At 36.5% G+C, this 23,675-nt stretch overlaps 1 protein-coding gene across 6 annotated transcripts in view; it reads right to left on the minus strand.

Annotated features, from left to right (window-relative positions):
• LOC135216398 (signal peptide peptidase-like 3) overlaps positions 1-23,675 on the minus strand; it is a 190,543-nt gene that overhangs the window by 60,214 nt on the left and 106,654 nt on the right. The window contains exon 1 of one of the 6 annotated variants that reach the window (XM_064251682.1): positions 6,802-6,854. The exons of the other annotated variants lie outside the window; for them this stretch is intronic. Coding sequence (XP_064107752.1) covers positions 6,802-6,830 — 29 coding nt within the window. The 5' untranslated portion in view covers positions 6,831-6,854. Of the gene's footprint in view, positions 1-6,801; positions 6,855-23,675 lie in introns of those variants that run through there. 6 annotated transcript variants of the gene reach the window in all.

Below are 23,675 nucleotides of genomic sequence, written 5' to 3' on the forward strand. Positions count from 1 at the left end.
AAGTGGATTTCTAGTAAGTTTCATATCCAATAAAAAAATAGTACAATAAGCGCATATATATATATATATATATATATATATATATATATAATTTTTCACCAAGTCTACACCTTGTTTCTCACAATCTTTCCATTCTATATATATATATATATATATATATATATATATATATATATATATATATATATATATATATATATATATATATATTTAGGCTCTGCAATATCCCAAAATAAGAGCACAGGTGCTAAGTGGTTCAGTTGGTTTTGGCCGATCTAAAACGTATAAAGGCTGTCCTAACACAAATTTTTTTTAAGACTCTAAATTATAATGACCGGTACACTTAGATACCAGTAACACGAATAATCTGCCCGAAAACAAGCGTCCAAGTATGTGGCTGACATAACCTCTCGACACAGGAATTCTTAGAAACAGTACTCAATACGGCAACACGTTTTTAAATGCAAAAATGCTGTCAACAGGGAACTCAAGAGACAAAAAATATTAAACAGCAGAAAGATTAAAGTACAACAACAATATATTAATAATAATAATAATAATAATAATAATAATAATAATAATAATAATAATAATAATAATACATCCTCAATCCACGATACCAGATCGACTAACTAGATAAAGCAAACATCATACTTTGCTGACTGCATCACTTACAGACCATCAGAGCTTAGTTTATGCCAGCAGCTATTCTTCTCGCATTTTTAGAAGATTACAGATAACAAAGGGGCACTATTTAATGCAGTATCATCTTATTTTCCCAAGGTCACATTTAAAGGTTAACAGAGTAACAAGCCCATTCCGGCGTAACATATTCATGTTTTGGCCACTTACAAAAAAAAAAAAAAAAAAAAAAAAAAAAAAAGGAAAACAGACTCATGCTGCACAGTAGCAGTAATGGAAGGAACACGAGAATCTCGTTTGCAAAAGCAAGTGGAAGCTAAGAAGTATCATTCTTTTAAATAACCATGAAATAAATTCTTTTAAATAACCATGAAATAAACAGCTTGTTAAAAAAAAAACTATAATGCATAAAACAATGTATTATGTAACGTATTGCATTAGGCTTCAACGTCACTAAGGCAAAACTATAATGCATAAAATAGTGTATTTGGAAACGTATTACATCGGGTTTCAATGTTACTAAGACATCACAGTCAAAACGCCGATTACCGTGGTCAAAAACCATTTCCCAAATAGAACGTATTTATAAAAAGTGTTCAGAGGGAGGACGTGTCTCTCGTCTCTACAGCATGAACCAAAGAGGACCTGAATTTAGTAAATAACATTACAAAATACTAACATACCGCATATACGCATCCTGAGTTTTATTAAGTAACACAACGTAAGTACTTAATGCAATGTCTGTATCTTGCCAGGATTCGGGCTGTTTGGAAGTGCCAACAACGATGTTAATAGAAGCAGTTGTATATATTTACATTATTACAAGTTGTAATTACCAAACGTAAAACATCTGCACATTCTTGATTATGTAATACGGTACTTATTGTAATATTTTAGTTAATGTGGAGAATACAAATGAAATAACAGACCTCCAATACTTGCTGCATATCAGAAACTGTAGAATTTGTATGGAGTAAAAGTAACGGATAAATAGCCTGCGTATGGCTTAACAAATGATAGGAGAGAGAGAGAGAGAGAGAGAGAGAGAGAGAGAGAGAGAGAGAGAGAGAGAGAGAGAGAGAGAGAGAGAGAGAGAGAGAGAGAGAGAATTTGATGCTTTCCGAGTACGAATTTGTGTTAGTATTCACTGAGGCTTCCAGGCAGTGCATCATGCCTATTAATTTGTTTTTTCTTGGAACCATCATTCACCCTGACGACCTCCATTTTCGAAATGTGCTCATACCGATATTTCTTTCTGTCTCTCCTCCTCTCACACATCCAAAAACCTTGGGGGAAGCGACTCCTAAGGATAAATGAGAGAGAGAGAAAGAGAGAGAGACCTTACCTTACCTTACAGACCTTACATCTTGATCGGGTTGCCCCAGGTCCCTCAGTGTGAGGCACCTCTAATGTCTACCAGAGAGTTGATAGTGCATTTTCCGGTATATTTTGCATCTTGCAACCTTGGATGGTCTGGGATGCAGCTTAGATATTTGTCGAGCTTATTCTTAAACACATCTACGCTCACTCCTGATATATTCCTCAGATGAGCTGACAACGCATTGAATAGACGCTGCGTTGTCGATGCTGGTGCGTAGTGGATTAATGTCCTGTGTGCTTTCCTTATTTTTCCTGGTATAGTTTTGGGCACTATTAATCTACCTCTGCTTGCTCTTTCTGATATTTTTAGCTCCATGATGTTTCAGCAATTCCTTCTATCTGCTTCCATGCCTGAAATATCATGTAGCGTTCTCTTCTCCTTTCTAGACTATATAATTTTAAAAATTGTAGTCTTTCCCAGTAGTCAAGATCCTTAACTTCTTCTATTCCAGCAGTAAAGGACCTTTGTACACTCTCTATTTGTGCAATATCCTTTTGATAGTGTGGGTACCATATCATATTGCAATATTCAAGTGGACTACGAACATACGTTTCAAGGCCTGTCCACACGAGCGGGCCTGATCGGCGTGCTCCGGGGTTGACGGGCAAATTCTAGCGGGCTTTCCCGTGAATGTTGTCCTCACGGGTGAGGGATGGAGAAGGTGGGAGTGCCCGACGATGCCAGTAGTGTGTTCAATGCAGTACGATAAACATGGTGCCTACCGCAAAGAAGATACTGTGTAGCATGATAATTGCTTAGTGTTGGGTGAAAAAAAAGAAAAAGAAGAGAATATGGTGCAAAAAATGGCTCGGTAAAAGAAATGTATATGGTTAACGTACATCTGCCAGGGTCGAAGCTCAAGCCATCAGGCACCACCATGGTGATTTTGTTACTAGACCCATCGGGCAATTTGACGGTTTGCCCGTCAGGTGTGCCCATTAGAGGGGAGGACCGCCGATCAGGCCCGGTCGTGTGGACAGGCCTTTATAAAGCATAATCATGTATTCAGCTTTTCTTGTTTTGAAGTGCCATAACAACATTCCCATTTTTGCTTTACATTTTGCCCTTAGAATTGCTATTTAATCATTGCATAACATGTTCCTATTCATCATCACACCAAGGTCTTTAACAGCTTCCTTATTATTATTAGGTCTCATTATTAGGTCCCCTATATGCATATAGCTTTCCTTCTCCATCTCCATAATTTATTGATTCAAATTTATAGTTACTGTAACTTTCATACTTCCATTGCTTAACCTTGTATGAACTTGCATAGTAAAATATTTAAATCATCAGACCCTTCAGCACCTACATAGGATCATGAGCATTGCGTCATATCCTCCTACACCAATTGCATCATTCAATCCCATGTTGCACTTGGTTCCAAGGTTTCTAAATATGACGACTTTTCCGTTCCAATGCTTCTTTTTTCAATATTCAACCCTTTCTATGCCTTCCCGCAACCACTCCTGAAATATACACTCTTCATCATCAACCTATTCATTCTTTCCACAAGACAAAATCATCTCAAAATACTCTAGTCATCCACCCTTTTCATCAGTTCTTCTCTGCATCTCCACATGCCTCATCCTTTTAATACTTCACAGGCCACATACGTTACGTTAAGAGTTTTTTTCTTTAGAAACTTTTAACCTTGGCTTCCAAAGACTGTCCAGTTTCTTCTCCATCTTTTGCGCGAACCCGCGTATTCATACGTGCGTACAGGCTACCTTTCTTCACACCTTATCTTCTCTCACCTACCTTCGTTCAGTATATTCACTCCCAGGTAGTTCTACGAAACAACTTCCATTCACCCACCGTCCATACCAATAAGCACTGCTCTATTCCTTGGTCACCATTTACCTTACAACCTTAATATACCTCACTTTTACTCTGAAACTTCTCCTTTTGCAAACTCTTTCTTCGAAATCTTTCAGACTTCAGACATGCAGTTTCTCCTTACTGTTTGTATCATTTGCAAACGTCACCCATTACACACACAATCCATAACTCCTTTTCTTTTCCCACAAATCCATTGTCCTTCCTCTGAACAGCTCAATATTTATTGAAACAAATACTACAGGGTTACTAAAAATTCCCCTTTGTTACAGCTCAAGGTCAAAATAATGTCTGAAAACAATAAGGCTGAGCATCGAATGCCATGTTTTATACATTTTTCTTCACACGACAACTGAAACCCACTAAAGCGGAATGGCAAACCAAAAACGTAATTCCCTCCGTAGATAAAGAAAATGATGGATTTTTCATAGAATGCGTCCCCAGAGAGAGAGAGAGAGAGAGAGAAATCTGAACCTACGCATGAGAACCTACAATGAACCTTTCCTAAAACTGGTCTCTGAACACGAACCCAAGCAGAGAATACCCCCCACTGCTAAAACACAGCAGCAAAGCTTAGTTAGAGCTTCTATGTCATACCTTATCAAATCAAAACAATCTAATAGTTAACTAAATGAAAATAATTACTGAGATTTGTTTCTCTGGCTGTGTGGAACATTCACTGCTAACTGTTGCAGGAAGCTAAACCTATAAAGGCAATAACGTTCAATTTGTCAGCAAGGTTGGCAATTTTCTATTTCAGCCGGATGATATATTACCTAAACTGACTACTCATGCCAGCGTCATCATGTCAAATAGTTATTAGAAAAATATGAGTGACCGTCAAACATTCTGAAAACTAGTTCTGTACCTGAATATTTAGCTCAAGTAGATAAAAAAAACGTCCAACCAGTTATTTGCGAAAATTAAACAATGAGATAATATACACAATAAAGGCTCGATATCAAAGCTCGGTTGATTATCAAGGCATTTATGGTAATTTCATCATAATCTCTCTCGAGAGAGAGATACAAAACTTTAAATTCGAGGGCGATTAGCAAGGAAATATTGACGTGATATCCACTTGGAAGAACTCACATGGTAGCATCATAGACTGTCGACACTAATGCAGTGGATTTCTACTCGTTACAACGCAATACGGAAATTACCCATAAAAACGAAGACATTACAAAAAGATCATTCAAAAACAAGCGTTAAAAGACCGCATTTACTTTGAGGTTGAGGGAAGTCATTCATCACAGAAAAGTGAAAGTTATAATTATGTCATAAAGTTTAAAAAAAGAACAAGCAACAATCAAAATAGCACTTAGCTATAAAACTACCGTCTAAGAAAAAATAACGGAAGGACAGAGAGAGAGAGAGAGAGAGAGAGAGAGAGAGAGAGAGAGAGAGAGAGAGAGAGAGAGAGAGAGAGAGAGAGAGAGATAAAAACTATTTACGGTTAATAAAAACAAGAAAACTTCAGATTCCTGAAAGTTATTACGGTATACAATATATACAACCGCATTAACCTCACAATAAAATCTAAACAACGCTTGAAAATATATTTATCATAATAATACTCTGTAGCCTTATTACTTTAAAAATACGAAGGAACGGAGAGTAACTGCAACGTTACTTATCAGATAAAAATAATTCATTTTGAATTATCAATTCAAGTCATTTGTAAAAAGTCTTAGAGAAGAAAAATACCTCCGCAACAGGGCACGAGGGAAGTCTTCAGATATCGTTTGCGTCGTGAATCAAAACGCCATGCACACCTTAGCTATTAAAACATCGGATCCCGCGCTCAACCCTAACTCACCACGCAAGGCGCTCCCTCCCCGCCACAAGAATGGTGGTTTATTATTTGTATATACTGAAAAGAGCCGAGATAAGCAGCAGAATGTCCGGCGGGATCTGACAAGCCCCTTCGAAGATGTACATAAATGTACTTACGCTCCTGAATGGTCTGAGGTAAACTAAACACAAGAGATTAAGCTGACGAAAACCTAACATGTTATATGAGAGAGAGAGAGAGAGAGAGAGAGAGAGAGAGAGAGAGAGAGAGAGAGAGAGAGAGAGATTCTACTGCCTGTACAAATTATACAATTAACCTTAAAAATCAAGATACATACGTATACCCTACCCCCAAATTATTTAGGCTACATTCCAAAACACGTGCTATATTCAAAGCTAAATTCAACTAATTTAAAAATCAGATTTATTCTGAAACTAAATATAAAAAACAATTGTAAAATCACCATAAACACAAAATTGTAACATCAACATCGAACGCATATACAATTTGTCAATATTACATCAAAGCTAAATTCCCAAAGTAGTTATATACAGTCTCTTCAAAATAAACACAAAATTAAGTTATCTTTACTTCTCAACATCATTTCCAACGTGAACCCACCCAAGAGCCACACTAAATCTTCTCCTAACACTGGAAATGGTGCACAAGTCTAAGACAGCATGCAAGACAGCTCTCTCTAGCCAGACAAAGAGAAGACAGACAGGAAGGAGGGAGTCTTTTTATCAATGAAAGTGTCAGGGGAACGTCTGCAGAGGCAAGATTCACCTTAGACTCGACCCCCCCCCCCCCCACCACCCCCTGCCCTCCAGGGGCGATCAGACCATGTCATTGCTGCTGATGTCACTCCAGAAGGGATATTTTTTTCTTTTTCTTCAAAATGAAGGAAACCCAACACCAAGCTTAAGAAAGGAGCTACAGACGACGATCCATAGTGCAACTGGAAGTTACTGGTGCAAAATTTGAGAGAGGTGCGCGTGTGTGAAAGGATTCAAATATGTTATCATTATAACAATCTAATCCAAAGTCATTAATTAGAGAGAGAGAGAGAGAGAGAGAGAGAGAGAGAGAGAGAGAGAGAGAGAGAGAGAGAGAGAAACAACCGTATAAAAATGATACTTACGCTAAATCCATCACTTTATTATGAGTCATCCTGAGGCTTATCGGGGGGGGGGGGGGGGGCGGGGGGGGGGGGGGGGGGGGTGAGACTGTGGTTGGGGGATTCTGTAAAGCTCGGCGACTTCAAATAACTTTCGACTGTAAACGAAATGTCTACACCGCCAGGGGATTATTGTGCCCGAGAAATAACCTAACGAGGAAACGCCTAAGGAAAGGCCAGAGAGAGAGAGAGAGGGTCTCAGCGATAAAGTAAGAAGGAACTGAAAACTAAAAGAATAAATAATTTTCAGTGATATCTGCCAAAAATAAAACCTTACGTTATAGAAAGTTCGAGGAACACAACATTTCAATCTAATACGAAAGTTAAAAAGAACGCTATTGTATTTGTATTTCGGCAGACAAGGAAGACACAAGGAAGGCTCAGAATCTTTAAAAACGAATGACTAGAATTATTAGTAAAATGGAAGACATATATTTTGTAACTTTCTGGGAGGAGGAAAATCTACAAAATATAACCAGAAAATGGGGGGAAAGAAAAGGGATCTGAGTAGGTCTTTTCTAAGGACGTTTCCTCATAAGATCAAAATCAGCGCCCAAGGGACTAAGGACGTGCCCATTGAGGATCACTTTTCCTTCTGGGGAGAGGAAAAGGGGACTATATCGTGGTCGTCAGGCAGTTCTGCTGCGACTGGACACCTCGGATCTCCTTCAGGTTTTCACACCTTCTTAGGCCACACTCATTTGACTTCCTGCCCCCTTTTTAGGACACAGAAATGTGGCCCACCTTCTGATTCACTTGGAGGTGGAAATATTCGGATGAAATTCACGTCAATGAGCTCATCTCAGCAGCACTGCGTTTGTGTCCGTGACATCCAGGAGAGCACCGCCCACAAGAATGACAAGTATAAAAATGTCTCAACAATGCACCGTTTCATTTACCACATTTATTCACTGGATGCTTTCACTGCTTCGTGGGACACTTGTCGCCATTCAACTCCGCCAATACTTTTACTCAAGTTCTTCTTAATTCCTCTCTTTCGCTTCACTTCCTTACACGTCTTCACCTACAAGTTCTCATCGTACTGATATTACCACATTTGACATGGGAAAACAAAACACGTTCAGTTTTTGCTGTGGAAATGAAATTAGAAAATAATAAACAAAATTACAACACCATACGAAATAATCGGCATGATTCTTTGTCATAAAACACACTAGCAGGTAAAAATCTACAAAACATTACGTTCAATATTAAAACAGCTCACTGACAAATAAAAACTGGTTGAATTTTACTAATTAATTATAAATGTTGCTGGGGGCTTCCTCACAATAAAATATAAACGTACTCCTAAGTATCAAAACAAATGAGCATTCCTGGTTTAAAACACACAGTTAATGAATATCATAAACATGTACAGAGGGATATTTATTATATGACGATTACAGTAAAAAAAAATCTAAATAGTTATGGGACGAATTTAAACAGTGTGGCCCACTGGATTATTATTATTATTATTATTAATTAAACAAATTGTGTTACCACATGGCATGCTACAATACGAAACAAGAATAATCACGACGGATTTTTCTGTAATTTCCTATCAGACAGATTCCATCCATAATTCCTCGCATTCTCTCTAAAATTCGACTTATGGCGTGTGATTAGACAAGGGGCCTTAATTATTTATATATATCTATATATTATATATATATATATATATATATATATATATATATATATATATATATATCCTGCGTCTTCTTTCAACCTTATTAATCCCACTGTATAGCAGGGTCGGCCGCCCGAGTCAACTTTTTCCATCTGTTTCGATTCATTGCATCTTCTTCCCAAAGTCCCACTTCACCCATATCCCTCCTCACCACATCCATCCATCTGATCCGCTAACGGCCCCCCACACTCTTTCACCCCATCACTGGCGTGTGTTTTAAGTTCTGATTAGTTCCACCTCCTCTCTTCTTATTACATGACTATAGTATATCAGTACCATCTTCAAAGACACTGGAAAATGTGTTTGTCCGTCTGTTTATTAAATGGTATGATAACACACTAAATGATGGAATAAATAGACAGCCAATAACGAAGTTTGAATGCACTGTCTAAGTTTCAAAAACGGGGAAGATGGGGATTAGACAATCACTTTGGGATTTGATGATAGACAACGAAACATTCTTCATTTTTCAACTTAAAATTTAATACATGAATATATTGCGTGTTTACAAACTAGGAAGAGAATTGGATCTTCAAGCATTAGCTAAGTAAGGGAAACAAAACTAAATTATAAACTCCACAAAATTCGATGGACTCAATTTTACTTCCTCGCGGAAAGGGAGCGAAACACTCTAACAAATACATCACCAAAGCTTAAGTCAACAGAGGGTATATATGAGTCTCATTTATGGCCTAAGAAAATTAATTAATACGCCAATAAGGAACAGGGAAATAACTCATCTTTATTAATCTTCATCCAGCAAAAATATGAAAGCAGGAGCCTCATCCATCATAAACTGCCAAGACGAAATACCATCGAAAAAAATAAAAAATGTAAATGACACAGAATGAAGTTAATCTAGCTGGAATCATTCTTTTAAAAAACCAGCAGCCATGAATAATAATTTTTTTGCAATCACTTCACATAAAAAACGAGGGGATGAATTCTGCTTTACATATTCCATAGTGTACATTCAGTAAAAAAAAAAAAAAAAAAAAAAAAGCATTCCATTCAAGAATATTATCACTCAAAGAACAACGTTTACACCGGCTGCAATCATTCTATAAATAGACAGGAGAATATTTAGTTAATCTATCAGCTTAATTATCAGCATGCACATACAAATAAAAAAAAACTATGTATGTGTGTATATATTCATATATCTATCTATCTATCTATCTATCTATCTCTCTATCTATTATATATATATATATATAGATATATATATATATATATATATATATATATATATATATATATATATATCATAACCGAAGGTTAATGGAATTATGAGAATTTAAGAAGTGTACAAATGCATACTCATGTTTCATGTACGTCGATGCACACTTAAATATATATATATATATATATATATATATATATATATATATATATATATATATATATATATATATATATATCTAATAAAAGGAGCCCATAAAAACACCAAAATGTAGAGAGAAAAGTACTATATTTCAGAGACTGCTGTCTCTCTCTTCAGGTATATGAATGAGAAAAGTTTACAGAAAAGGTGGTATTTATACCAAGAGATTCGTCCACAAGTAAGCCAATTTAGGTCACCCCCGCTGATAATCTTCCTTTAATCTTCTTAAGCGTTGGTTGAATGAACACTGCGTCGACGATGTCCGATGTCCAATTCCCTTTTGAGATGTTCATTACCTGCTTCTCTTTTATTAAGGCCGATTCCATCATTTGACTCTTGTACCGGCAGTTGCTGCTATAAATTACACGTGACATATTCCAGTTTATTCTATGGTTATGTTCATTTATATGATTGAAAATAGCCGAGTTCTGTTGTCCATACCTAACTGACCGTTTGTGTGTATTAATCTCTGGGGAAGTGATTTCCCTGTAAATCCGATGTAAGATTGGTCACAGTCCTGGCATGGGATCTCATATACCCCAGAGTCTTTGGGCGATGTCTTTTGTTGGACGTTAATCAGGGATTTGGCTAAGGTATTTGGGTAGGTAAATGCAAAAGGGTTGGATTTCCCAAGGGTGTGAGTTACTCTCTTAATCGTCTCCAGGTGGGGAATTTTTATTTTATTGTTGGGTGTGTCTCTGGTCTTGTCTTTAGGGGGTCGTAGAAAATTACGTTTGCTTTTGAATAGCTTTCTCAATTATATGGTCAGGATACTTAAAGATGAAAGTTGCTTGCGAATTAGTTCAAATTCTTTTTCCAGGATATCTGGGGAACAAATTCGTAAGGCTCTTAAGAATAGGTTGCTAGCTAGACCTATCTTGATAGGTATGGGTAGTCCTTTAAGTCCTATTTTAGCCAATCTGTACATGGAATACTTTGAAACTACAGTAATAAATGCAATAAAACCCAAAAACATGCTGTGGATGAGATACGTGGATGACATACTAACATTTTGGGATAATAAGTGGGGTAATTTTAATGAATTCCTCTCAAAATTAAACGCATTAGTGCCCAGCATCAAATTTAAAGTTGAATGGGAAACAGACAACAAAATTCCTTTTCTTGATGTTTAATAATCAGAGACACGACAGAATACAAATTTTACCATATACAGAAAACCAACGTTCTCACTTTCATATATTCACTACTTTAGCTATCATGACAATACTATCAAGATAGGTCTTAGCTAGCAACCTATTCTTAAGAAGCCCTTACGAATTTGTTCCCCAGATTTCCTGGAAAAAGAATTTGAACTAATTCGCAAGCAACTTTCATCTTTAAAGTATCCTGACCATATAATTGAGAAAGCTATTCAAAAAGCAAACACGTAATTTTCTACCGACCCCCTAAAGACAAGACCAGAGACACACCCAACAATAAAATAAAAATTTCCCACCTGGAGACGATTAAGAGAGTAACTCACACCCTTGGGAAATCCAACCCTTTTGCATTTACCTACCCAAATACCTTAGCCAAATCCCTGATTAACGTCCAACAAAAGACATCGCCCAAAGACTCTGGGGTATATGAGATCCCATGCCAGGACTGTGACCAATCTTACATCGGATTTACAGGTAAATCACTTCCCCAGAGATTAATACAACACAAACGGTCAGTTAGGTATGGACAACAGAACTCGGCTATTTTCAATCATATAAAATGAACATAACCATAGAATAAACTGGAATATGTCACGTGTAATTTATAGCAGCAACTGCCGGTACAAGAGTCAAATGATGGAATCGGCCTTAATAAAAGAGAAGCAGGTAATGAACATCTCAAAAGGGAATTGGACATCGGACATCGTCGACGCAGTGTTCATTCTTCAACCAAACGCTTTAAGAAGATTAAAGGAAGATTATCAGCGGGGGTGACCTAAATTGGCTTACTTGTGGACGAATCTCTTGGTATAAATACCACCTTTTCTGTAAACTTTTCTCCATTCATATACCTGAAGAGAGAGACAGGCAGTCTCTGAAATATAGTACTTTTCTCTCTCACATTTTGGTTGTTTTTATGGGCTCCTTTTATTAGATGGAATTCTGTTGTTACAGAACACTTTTACCAGTCATATATATATATATATATATATATATATATATATATATATATATATATATATATATATATATATAGCCTTGCGAAATCCGTGGCTAAACAGAAATAACTAACATGATTTACGTATTTTTTTTCGATTCTTAAGCAAATAAAATAAATAAATAAGTACGACACACATACATACACACACCAGTTAATCAATTTTAAGCATTACACAATTGGGTATTGTGTACATTTTATTTTTCCAGCTAAAAGTGGCACATATTACTTAATGTCACTAATTAATGAAGTTTTACTTCTGGCCACAAAAAAATTTAATTTTCATCCTAGACGTACATAAGAGGATGAGGATTTATAGACAACTAGCAATGAACCAACAAAAATTACATTATGCAAAGATCTCATGAAACTTATCAAGCAAATTCCCTGTCGTCTCTGTATTGTACACAGTCGGCATACCCTTCTAAACTGGTAAGCACAAATGGCACATATATTAAAATTAAATTTAAATTGGCTTAAAAGCTAATCATTAACTTGTTTCGTGCAAACTGGCGTGGCTAATAAATTACTACTGTACTACATTTGTTATGAAAACCAACTTGAGTATATTCAGTACAACACTACTGCAGCCAAATATATGGAATTGAAAGCTGCAGAAGCAATTCCAACTGAAGAAGAAATGAAAACCTGGACATGTGCTTTTAAATCGCCCCCAAAGGTATCAGTATATACGAAATGAAAGTGGCAATCCTGCAATGACACTCTATAGTAACCAGAAAATATGCGAAGGGCAATAAAATGACAGTCTACTCTCCCACTGAAAGGTTATTTGACCAAAGAGAAATCGGTAACCACCCCAACCCTCCCTATTTATAGTTAATCGACCTAATAAATCAGTAACAGTAAGAGTTGGAATCCCTCCTTCTTGGACGGTCTAATTCAGAGCTTGTACTTAACTATGAAGTTTATCCATAAATTTAAATATTAACTTCTTAACATTATGGAAAACAAACAGAATATATTCAAGGATCATCCTAAGCAATTAACCTTTCCGTATTCTGCTTATCGTTTTTCCAAACACTGAGATTCCCCCTTAGCTTCTGCAGGAAATTCTAAAGAAAAGTTACTTAGTCAAGCCGTGGGTTTACCAACTACAGCAAGTCAAGAGACCTACTCTGTAAAACGGTGGCCTCTGCGCCGTTAACACGAGACCATAGGCTTCCTCCGGAATAGCCAGGGTGCTCATAATGCTTTGTTTTTTCTTTCTCTCTTTTTATGCTGTAAAGCGACAAAATTCGCTCCTATTTTCTCTGGGACCCTCTAAAACCCTACACATATTCTTTCAGAAACTACACCTGAAATTGGAACTGACTTCAAGTCTTCATTGCCATTTGTAGAATGAATCCAGTGCCTGCAATAATTGCTTTTGTATGCCTTTTCCCATATCAAAGTAATCAAATTTGACATTACAAGCAGCCCTCCAGGTATTCCACGAAATAGGCCTTTTCGCAAGCTTAGCTTGGGGAACCAAGGGACCCAGGTTTAACAGCGTTCCTCCTCTGGAGCTACCTGCAAGAACCACGGGAATATCCAGGGTTGCAGGAAAACGATACTACTCTTTTCCGTCACCGGACCTCAAAACGATTAATAATGTTGGTTGCAACCCTTACCTGGCGTGGGATCTGCAGCCAAAAAAGTAAATTCACTATAACAACTTATTACGTCCACAGGTGAATTGTGGCACTCTTAATACCAAAATGAGTGCCACATTGAAAATATCTCGTTTTAGAACTGGTCAAACTCGTCTGAGGCATACAAATTTCATGAACAGCCAGCATGGCCAGTTCACTGTGTGCAGTCAACATTTACAATTATACAAATTTTACGTGAGTCAGTTTTGAAAAGAGCAGTTAAAGGATTTTCTTTCAGAGTCTTCATCATTTCCGGGTTATCCAGTTTCAAGTTTAATAAGAACAGTAATAAGAACATCACACCTCTTGGTCACCCCTGTGAGCATCAACTCCGGTCTACGGTAGTTAAACTACCTAACCATAGAAATACCAGAATGATTCTATCCCACTCTAGTTGTGCTAAGGATGTCCCACAAGCAAGCAAATCTAAGTAAATTCACAATATACATTAGAAGGACCTCCCTCAAAAGTCAATCAACTTTCAAAAGCGCACATCTCCCAACGCTACGGTCTCAACAGTCATCATCATCATCAACAACTATCATTACTCTTCACAACGCCGCCATCAACACAGTCACCGCATCCCGAAACCAGACCTGATGACTAACAGTTCATTACATTCACCGAGGTGAAGCTGAAGGTGAGGGGGGGTGGGGTGAGGGGGTGGGGTGAGGGGGGTGGGGTGTGAGGGGGGGTGGGTCTGAACTAACTGGCAGCAGTATTCCTCCACTTCTTCAATATTGAAGGATGTATGATAATTAGGGCTAAAGCCCAGGCACTGGGGCCATGAAGGCCCTTCAGCGCCGTAATGAAGGTTAAATAAATTGAATTATGGTAAATGAATGAATGACTTAGTGAAAGAAATGATTAATAAAATTAGTTGTGACTAATAAATAAAATAAACATAAGAAGTTTGATGCATGGCGTTATTTATATCACAAAGAGTTTAATGTCTTTAAAAATCTTTATGATATGATATATAAATAATTAACTAAATATTATTAAAAATTTGTATGGACTTCACTCTTCTTCAATATGCGCACATGCAAAATAAAAATAACTGTCTATACGGAGAAGGAAGGTCCTTTAAATATACTCAGAGTATATCTAAAAGACCTTGCGGAGTAGGAAAGTAAATAGGAAACGACAAGAATGGCAAAAGAACAAAACTAAACTTGAATTATTCATGGTAACACAAACGATGCTAAGAATGAAACGTTGAAGAACAGCGATAACTCGCTCCACTTCCCTTCAAATAGCATACGGATTTATTATCTTCGCAACTTTTCATATCGAATAACGCATTATGAGTGTTTCGAATAACTTCTAAATGCGACAACAAATCCATAAGATCAGGCGAATATTTTTCTAGTTCGTCAACCACCTCGAGGTCAAGCGAAAAATCGAAGCCGACCTAATACGTTCATTTGAAAACGGAAGGATGTCAAATCTGGGCTAAAAATATGCCATTCTTAGGACGGCAAACAACACCAAGAGTCTGGGCTGGCACAAGGTCAGCCTGATCTAATAACAAAGCGGCGTTATCACAGCGTGACCTCGGTTCAATACCGTACAGTTTAAGGACGGAAATGACTCAAAAGGCTAGACCACGTCCACCTGCCTATTACTGAATCATTACAAAGCATTTTATCGTTTATTATATATTATAACATATTTCTATGAAATTTTACCTCAGCGAGAGGGGAGTCTGGTAAAAAAATTAAAAAAATAAAAAATATTAGGCATCCCATGAACATGCAACTACCCAAGAACAAAGTGGTCTTGAAACCATGGCAAGAGTAAGTTTTCTTGACGTAATTTCAATTGGCGACTAAGCAAGGACCCACACACCCAAGTTTTTTTTCTCTCACTGCACGTAAAATTCACATACATAAAACGGCAGAATCTCCCACGCCTGCGAACGTGAGCGACCTAATGGCCCTGAAATATTATTAAAACGAATTCCCACCAGCACCACACAAAATGACTCCTTCCTTAATCTAAAAACCAATGTATTGAGAAGAGCTTGGGAGACTTGTCTACACTCCAATGCCCCTAGAGTTCCCACCATTCTAAACGAACAATGCCGTTCACTGGTTTTTCTCTTGAAACTAGTTTCACTTGTAGACTCTCAACTCCGTTCCTCTGACTTGTTTCCAGCCCTCACTGTTGTCAGTCCCCAGGAATGAATACTTTATCCAGTTCAGGACTGAGGGAAAACTTGTACATAAACCTCAGAAGCAGATAATAAGTGAAAACTATTCTTCAGTATGTGTTAGATCTATCTACTTTTCGTGGATTCAAGTCAACGTCTAACCATGAAATATAACAGATGTATTTAAAATCTCTGCTACCTATCCACACTGAACACCTATTAAGGATCCAGGACGCGTTCAAACGTGGACAATTCTGATTATATATATATATATATATATATATATATATATATATATATATATATATATATATATAATATCCAGAGCACGGAAAATAAAGACCGTAACGAAGGATGCTTCAACTTGCTTCCCACATTTGTCACTTTTCTCAGGAGATTTATCAATGTCACTCAATGAACTCTCCTGTAACGGAGTCAGAAGTAATGCCAACTTTGATTAATTGTGATAGCTACCGGAAACTTATTGTTTCTAAGTGAATAAAAGCCGCTTTGCTTAGTTCACGCTAAAGATGAACCCACATTCCAAAAGAGTATACCAAAGTCACTACGTAATTCAAGTAATGGAACAAGGGCCGACAAGAGCGAATGAATGCTAAACACTCATCAATATTGCACGCATTGATTACATCAGCTGCAACAAAGGTCATTGCTACCATACGATTCATGACATTTTATCAACAGCCAACTCAAGCTAACAGATGAAAAGTCTTTCCCATTTCTCTCTCCAAGTCAGTGAATGTGACTTCAATAAAGCATGAAATACAATTACGATGTAACTTCCATTGCGCAAGGTCAAATTCCAAACGTGTGGTAATTTGAGTATTTTCTCCATCTCCATCATTCAGTACCCTACATAGGCACTCGAATTGAAATTCAAATGATCCCTTCTAAACCGGATGAGACACGCTTTATATGGGGCATCTCTGTTCTTCCGTTGCTCTGCCAAAGCTTCTGACAAGCTTCACCCAGTACCCAGATACAGCAAGTCAACTGCCATTTGGTACAGGGAGGGGGAACACGCCGGTCCGGAACGGAAGTATAATTATTGTTGACCTGATCACTCTCAGATACAATACCTGTTAATGATGGGACTTCCCGGTTTTAGACTGAATACTAAACTATCCAAAAATTAGAAAATGTCACTGACTACGCGATGTCTGAACTAATACCACACTGACATGGATGCATATAAACAAAATCTTGAACATAAACCACAGCAAAGTTGACAGAAGACTAATTTCTGCGTCATGACTAGTTGCTTTAGTAAGCAAGCAAATAAAGTTCAAAAGCAAATAAATGTTCGAAGGTCATTATGTAAGACAAACAAGATAAGCAGAAAGGCGCAAAGATGACTTCAAATGGTGCACCAATTACTAATAATCAGTAAACGATCAATCAGAATACTGTATATATGCTCTTTTATCTTGCATAAAATACAAAGAAAATCTTGTCATTTGACGCTGACGACTCGTCCTGGTGCGGAAAAAGGGAGACGTTGAACAGCAAACAAAGACCTGACTAAGAAATCACTTTCACTCACACTCAGGCCTCAAGTACACTTATCTAGTCCCCCCCCCCCCCCCCACACCAAACCCAGCCACCCCTCTCCCACTCACCAAAAACCTTTAACCGCAACATCGGCAAACTGACTCTATTATTGTCATTCACGACAGATTAATAACGTGTGCGTCAGCAACTTTTCCTTCAATTGTGTGTGTGTGTGTGTGTGTGTGTGTGTATGTATATATATATATATTTATTATATATATATATATATATATCTATATATATATATATATATATATATGTAGTAAAATTTAGTGCCATCCATAAAATTCACTGTTGAAATTAAAAATAACAATGTCATCCCTCTCCTAGATGTATTAATACATAGAGAATCTTTCCAATGTAAATTCAGTATTTATAGAAAACACACAAATAATTTAACATGTACATTTTTCTTCTGGCCACCATCTTAATATTAATATTTCAATTTTTTCTTCTATGTTCCTACGTGCCTTGCGTATCACGAGTCCACAATATCTTGAACAAGAAATAGAATACACAAAAAGATAGGAAACGATCTCTACTACCCACCTCATATAATTGATTTATGTTATCAAAAAGCTCACAAAAAGTTTTATAGTGCTGCTAGTAATGAAAAAGAAATGCCTAAAAATGTACTTAGCTTGCCTAACTCTCGTGGATTTGAAACCATAAAATCAATATTTAAACCGTTTAATGTTAATGTAGTGTTCTCTTATAACAATACCATTAAAGACATGCTAATTAAGAATAGTCCCGTAACAAATAACATCATTTACAAAATTCCTTGTAAGGACTGCCCATCTTTTTACGTTGGACAGTCAAGTAAAAATTTATGTGTACGTATTAAGCAGCATATGTATTTAGTTAGAACAGCCCAGACTTCAAATGCACTGTTTATCCATCTGAGTGAAAAAATCTCATTGTATTAATTGGGGTGATACCTCTGTAATTGCTAGATCTAATTATTGTTTCAAGAAATTTACTGGAATCAGCAATTATACAAATCACTAATAAAACAACCTAAATCTGAGTCTGAGATTGTACCATTTGGACCAGTATATTTGTAAAATGTTTATGAAGGACCTTAAAATAAATGAACTACTAATTAATTAGTCCCACATGTATATAGTTGTTATTTTTTCTCTCTCTCTCTCTCTCTCTCTCTCTCTCTCTCTCTCTCTCTCTCTCTCTCTCTCTCTCTCTCTCTCTCTCTCTCTCTCTCGTGCTCGATATATTTATATTCTTTTTTTTGTCTTTTCATTAATAATTTTTTGGGGGGAACATTTTTGTAAATTTCAAGGTAATAAGTTGTATATGCCTCGCTTTTTCAAAATGTATTGTTTTCTGGATGAATCATCTGTTGAACACGTGCGGGATCCTCCAAGGTGTGGCTGCCTAAAAATTCGCTTATCCTGCCCTCAGGCGTTTCCTCGTTTCTGTAGAGTGAAATCGACCTTATTGCTAATCTTGTAATGTCAGTTTGGATATTAAGCCTACTTTGACTATGGTTTTCCTCTGTATCATCAGTTGTGCCTGAGTAAAGGGTCGCACTAGACCGTAAGTGCTTGGCTATCTCACTTTTCATTTTTCCTTCGTGGCAAAAAAAAAAAAACCTAATATATATATATATATATATATATATATATATATATATATATATATATATATATATATATATCTTTAATTCAACGCAAAAAAACGTTTTTCAGATCTTTCAAGACCTTTCATATTCCCATCAACAAAGTTGTTTGCAGGCTTACTCCCCGAGTAAACGATATCACCTTAAAATTATATGAATAACATTTTATATATGTGTATATATATATATATATATATATATATATATATATATATATATATATATATATATATAATACTCATACTACACACACACAACATATACTACATATAAAAGGCTCTTCAAATAATTTTAAGTCGTTATCGCTTACTCGGGGAGTAAGCCTACAAACTACTTTGTTATTGTTGTTGTTGTTGGGGGTAGGAAAGGTCTAGAAAGGTCTGAAAAAGGTGTTTAGAGTTGAGTTAAAGACACAGGAATATTAGGATTAAGATATTTATGATTTATTTATTAGGATGAAAATATAAAAAAATTAATAATGTGCATATTACACACTACAAATTATTTCTATTAAAATATACCGTATTTTTATTGTTGGTGAAACAAAACATCAGGCTATCTGTTCATAGACTTTAACACGATTTTAATTGATTTGATGTACTGAAATTAGTGGCTATATTTTTTATCAAATTATTTTGTGTTTCGATTTGTAACTGAGAATATTTGAACGTTTTTAATTTGTGCCATTTTAATTTCATCCTTGTTATTGGTGTGAGTAGTACTTATTATGAGTATTAATTAGGAAATGTTTGCAACTTATGCGTCCGTGGTTAATGAACGCGTCCCGAGTAAGCTGGAGGTCGGATCACGCTTTGTTTTTACCTTGAAATCAGAAACATTAAAGAAAATACAAGTTTTTTTTCGTTCAAAACAACATTCCCACAGTGAATTCTCTTTGTTATGTCCGGTATAATACCAATAATAAAGTATCACCCTCAGATATAACAAGAAAAGCAATATAGTATAACAAAGGCTAAAGTACGATACATCCCCTACCAAAGTTCTCTCATTATCATAAATTATTTGTGAGGAATTAGAGTTTAGTATTTTTAAAATCTGGAGTACCAAGATATAACCATAAATAAATTATGCTCCATAATCTACAAACAAATCAGTCCGGGAAATAATCCTCTACAGATACTTAAAATCGAATTAAAATGGCCAACTGATTACTGAGATTATATAGCTGTAGTTGAATCTAGACATGGAATCAAATATAAGTGCACATTCCAAAAACGACTTTTATCAATTATATTAATGGCCGAAACGCATGTATCAAACACCAACACAGAAATGAATCACCTGTGCGAAAACGTCATCCATAGTCTCCTCCCAACGGATTAGCGGGAAGCACGAAAATAGCAACCTTCACACTTGCTCTCAATGCCCCACACAAAAATCTTTCAAACAATGACAACACGAAGCTCAACACACGACCCAACAAATGACAAAGATGACGAGAACGCCTCCATATAAATGGTACCTCTAACACAAAACACTGTACCAGCAACACTTCTGCAGGAGGAGCACTGGGAAAAAGAAAGATAGACATAAGCAACCTACACAAACTGGCTCATATGGCGTGAGCGGTTTGCTGGCTACACTTGGCGTCACAACTGTTCCAACGATCGCACAACGAAGGAATAGATCACCAAAGTAGTATCTAATGCGTCAATAAACATCAAAGATACTGCAAAAATAGCCTTTTCATTTAAAAAGTGCTACTGAGTGGAAGTATTGCTAAAAAATAATTCAATACTAATAAATATAGGTGTGTTATTCTACCCAAAAAGCTTTCAACATTAAAACCGTTCACACACACACACTATATATATATATATATATATATATATATATATATATATATATATATATATATATATATATATTATAGTTCAAGTTTTCAGGAAATCTCCAGTAACTGCATCCGATAAATACCACAGGAAATGAAGAAAATTGCACATACTTCTATTCTATTGCATTCTTTGAAAAAAAAATTGAAAAAATAAAAAAAAGAAAGGCGCTAGACTAAATGAGTATATGCACCTTTTCAACATTGGTCACGGCAAGCAATGCGAAACTTTGAGTGAGTGTGTGTGTGTGTGTGTGTGTGTGTGTGTGTGTGTGTGTGTGTGTGTGTGTAGAGAGAGAGAGAGAGAGAGAGAGAGAGAGAGAGATTCTTAGACTGAAAACGTCCAGCGCATGGAAGAATAACCTTGAGGTTTTCACGGTAAGTACAAAGAAGTACCACAAGCAAGACAACAATGGTTCAGCTTGAAGGCCATTTCTCCTAGTTGCAGAGGCAAGACTGTTTTGATCCATCTAAGTTAAAAAAAAGAATAAATAAATAAACATATGAACACATTCGTATACCTTTCCACATTTCAAGCGCAAAAATGAGAAATGAAGGGAAAAATTGAGAAATGAACCAGTGAATGAATCAGACGCATATTAATTAATGCAATAATTATAAATTATAATATCTACAAAGGCCTAAATAAAGTATGTATACAACTACTGTAATCGAGAGATTAGATGCTGTTGTCATGTCTCCAGTCCTTGCTGACTGCTTGTAAATTACCGTCAATTTCAATGACTTTCCTGAGTGAGTAGCAGTAATAAAAACAGCAAAATAAAATATAACTCAAGACAAAGAATAAAATTCTCAGTCTAGACAAAATTCCCCAGGGTCTAAATTATTCACGTATATAACTGGAGCAGAAAAATAACTCATACCTATCGTGTAGGCGCCAAATACAATGAAGTATGATGCATGTCGAGATATAAGCAACCCAGCACGGCAGCCGTTTCTACCCTGAGCACGAAACTGATGAGCAAAACCAACCGAACCTAAAGAAATGCTCGAGCGCACACAAACATCAGTCGCCCACTTGAATTAACGCCTAAAACAATGAACTGCAGCTAATTGAATCACAGAAAATAGCAATTATATGAATAAAAAACAGAAACCCGATCTGATTACATTCCGAAACAGTTCACACTTTCAAACGCGCACACGATCCTCACTTCTCAGTTCTACGTGTTTCCTAATTTCTGCGAAATGAAGAGGAGCATGACATGAAAATAGTACCAGCGCAAAATTCCACTTTCACCCAAAATCTTAGCGCTGGGGAATACAAAGCAACGCCCAACGCAGGGGTGATTAGCCTAATGAACACCCTATTGTTCTCCTTTAATCTCTGCGGAATCAACAGAAGGACAGTACCTCATAAAGCATAAAGCATTCGACGGTAGGGAGGACGACGAAAAAATAGGAACGGTGAAGTAAGGAACGGACAATAAACTTTGAATAGGATAAAAATGGAACGAAACAAAAAATCTAGGATATGCAAAAGTTCATGAATCAGGGGGATGGAAATAAGCCCTTTCTCTTTGCAAACAATATGCACGGGCTTTTCCCACGGTAAGAAAATACAGAAAAACAAACAAAAAAGTCAAGGAATCTTGAATTGTGGAGCGATGCCACTTTTTTCACCTTCTGACCCCCGAGAAAGAAAGTTCTCTGTAGGACTAACAAAAGAATATAGTTTTGTTTCTGTACGAAAATGACCTGGCGTTTACTATGCAACTAAACAACGTAAATGCCCTATTAAGCTGCACTACGATTACTCAACGGTGGAAAACTGAAAAACCGCCATAAATGAAATTAACTCCCAGTCACTCAAATAGATGTGCTTAATTCACTAGCATAATATCAACACCTAACAATTTATGTACCGACTCCGTGAATGCAGAACGACTAAGACTGGTTCTTTATCGTTTTTCCTTCGATTATTTTATTAATACCTTCTGAGTTCTAGCCACCACAGCTTAAGAAGGATATTAGCTATATATATATATATATATATATATATATATATATATATATATATATATATATATATATATATATAGAGAGAGAGAGAGAGAGAGAGAGAGAGAGAGAGAGAGAGAGAGAGAGAAAGTACACCGGTTCATACAAATCGACAATTAGGGAATATGGGGAGATGGTGAATTCAGGAAAATTATACGAAATACAAATAACTTATAAGTCATTACATAGTTTTGACGTTATATATAATCTCGAGAAGACCCAAACAGTTCCAAATCTGAGAACCCCATCTGCGCTTAACAGACTGGAATAATTGCTACACATCTAAAGAAAATGACTGTCGAATCTTAGGAGAATACACGCTATATAATCGGCAGACATTACCTTACGGCGACCATTCCATATTTTCGCTTAAAACACACACACACACATACACAAGCGAATGAAATTTATATCTCTGACAGCGAGACTGATCAAGTTTCAATCATCATAGCTGTCGCAGAGAGAGAGAGAGAGAGAGAGAGAGAGAGAGAGAGAGAGAGAGAGAGAGAGAGAGAGAGAGATTCTCAAAGACAAATGAATAAACGTAGGCCTAGATCCTGCAATACTTCATTACTAAAAGCTGTGCATCCTCAAGAACCCAGGCTTCAAGTCACACAAGCGGCACTTAACCATTTATAAAGCGGGTTTCTTTCTGGTACAGGTAATTTCACGCTAACCTTAAAGTTCTCCGAATTAAAAAATGAATTTTATAAGAATG

This window comes from Macrobrachium nipponense, chromosome 6, assembly GCF_015104395.2.
Source record: "Macrobrachium nipponense isolate FS-2020 chromosome 6, ASM1510439v2, whole genome shotgun sequence".
NCBI classification, from domain to species: domain Eukaryota; kingdom Metazoa; phylum Arthropoda; class Malacostraca; order Decapoda; family Palaemonidae; genus Macrobrachium; species Macrobrachium nipponense.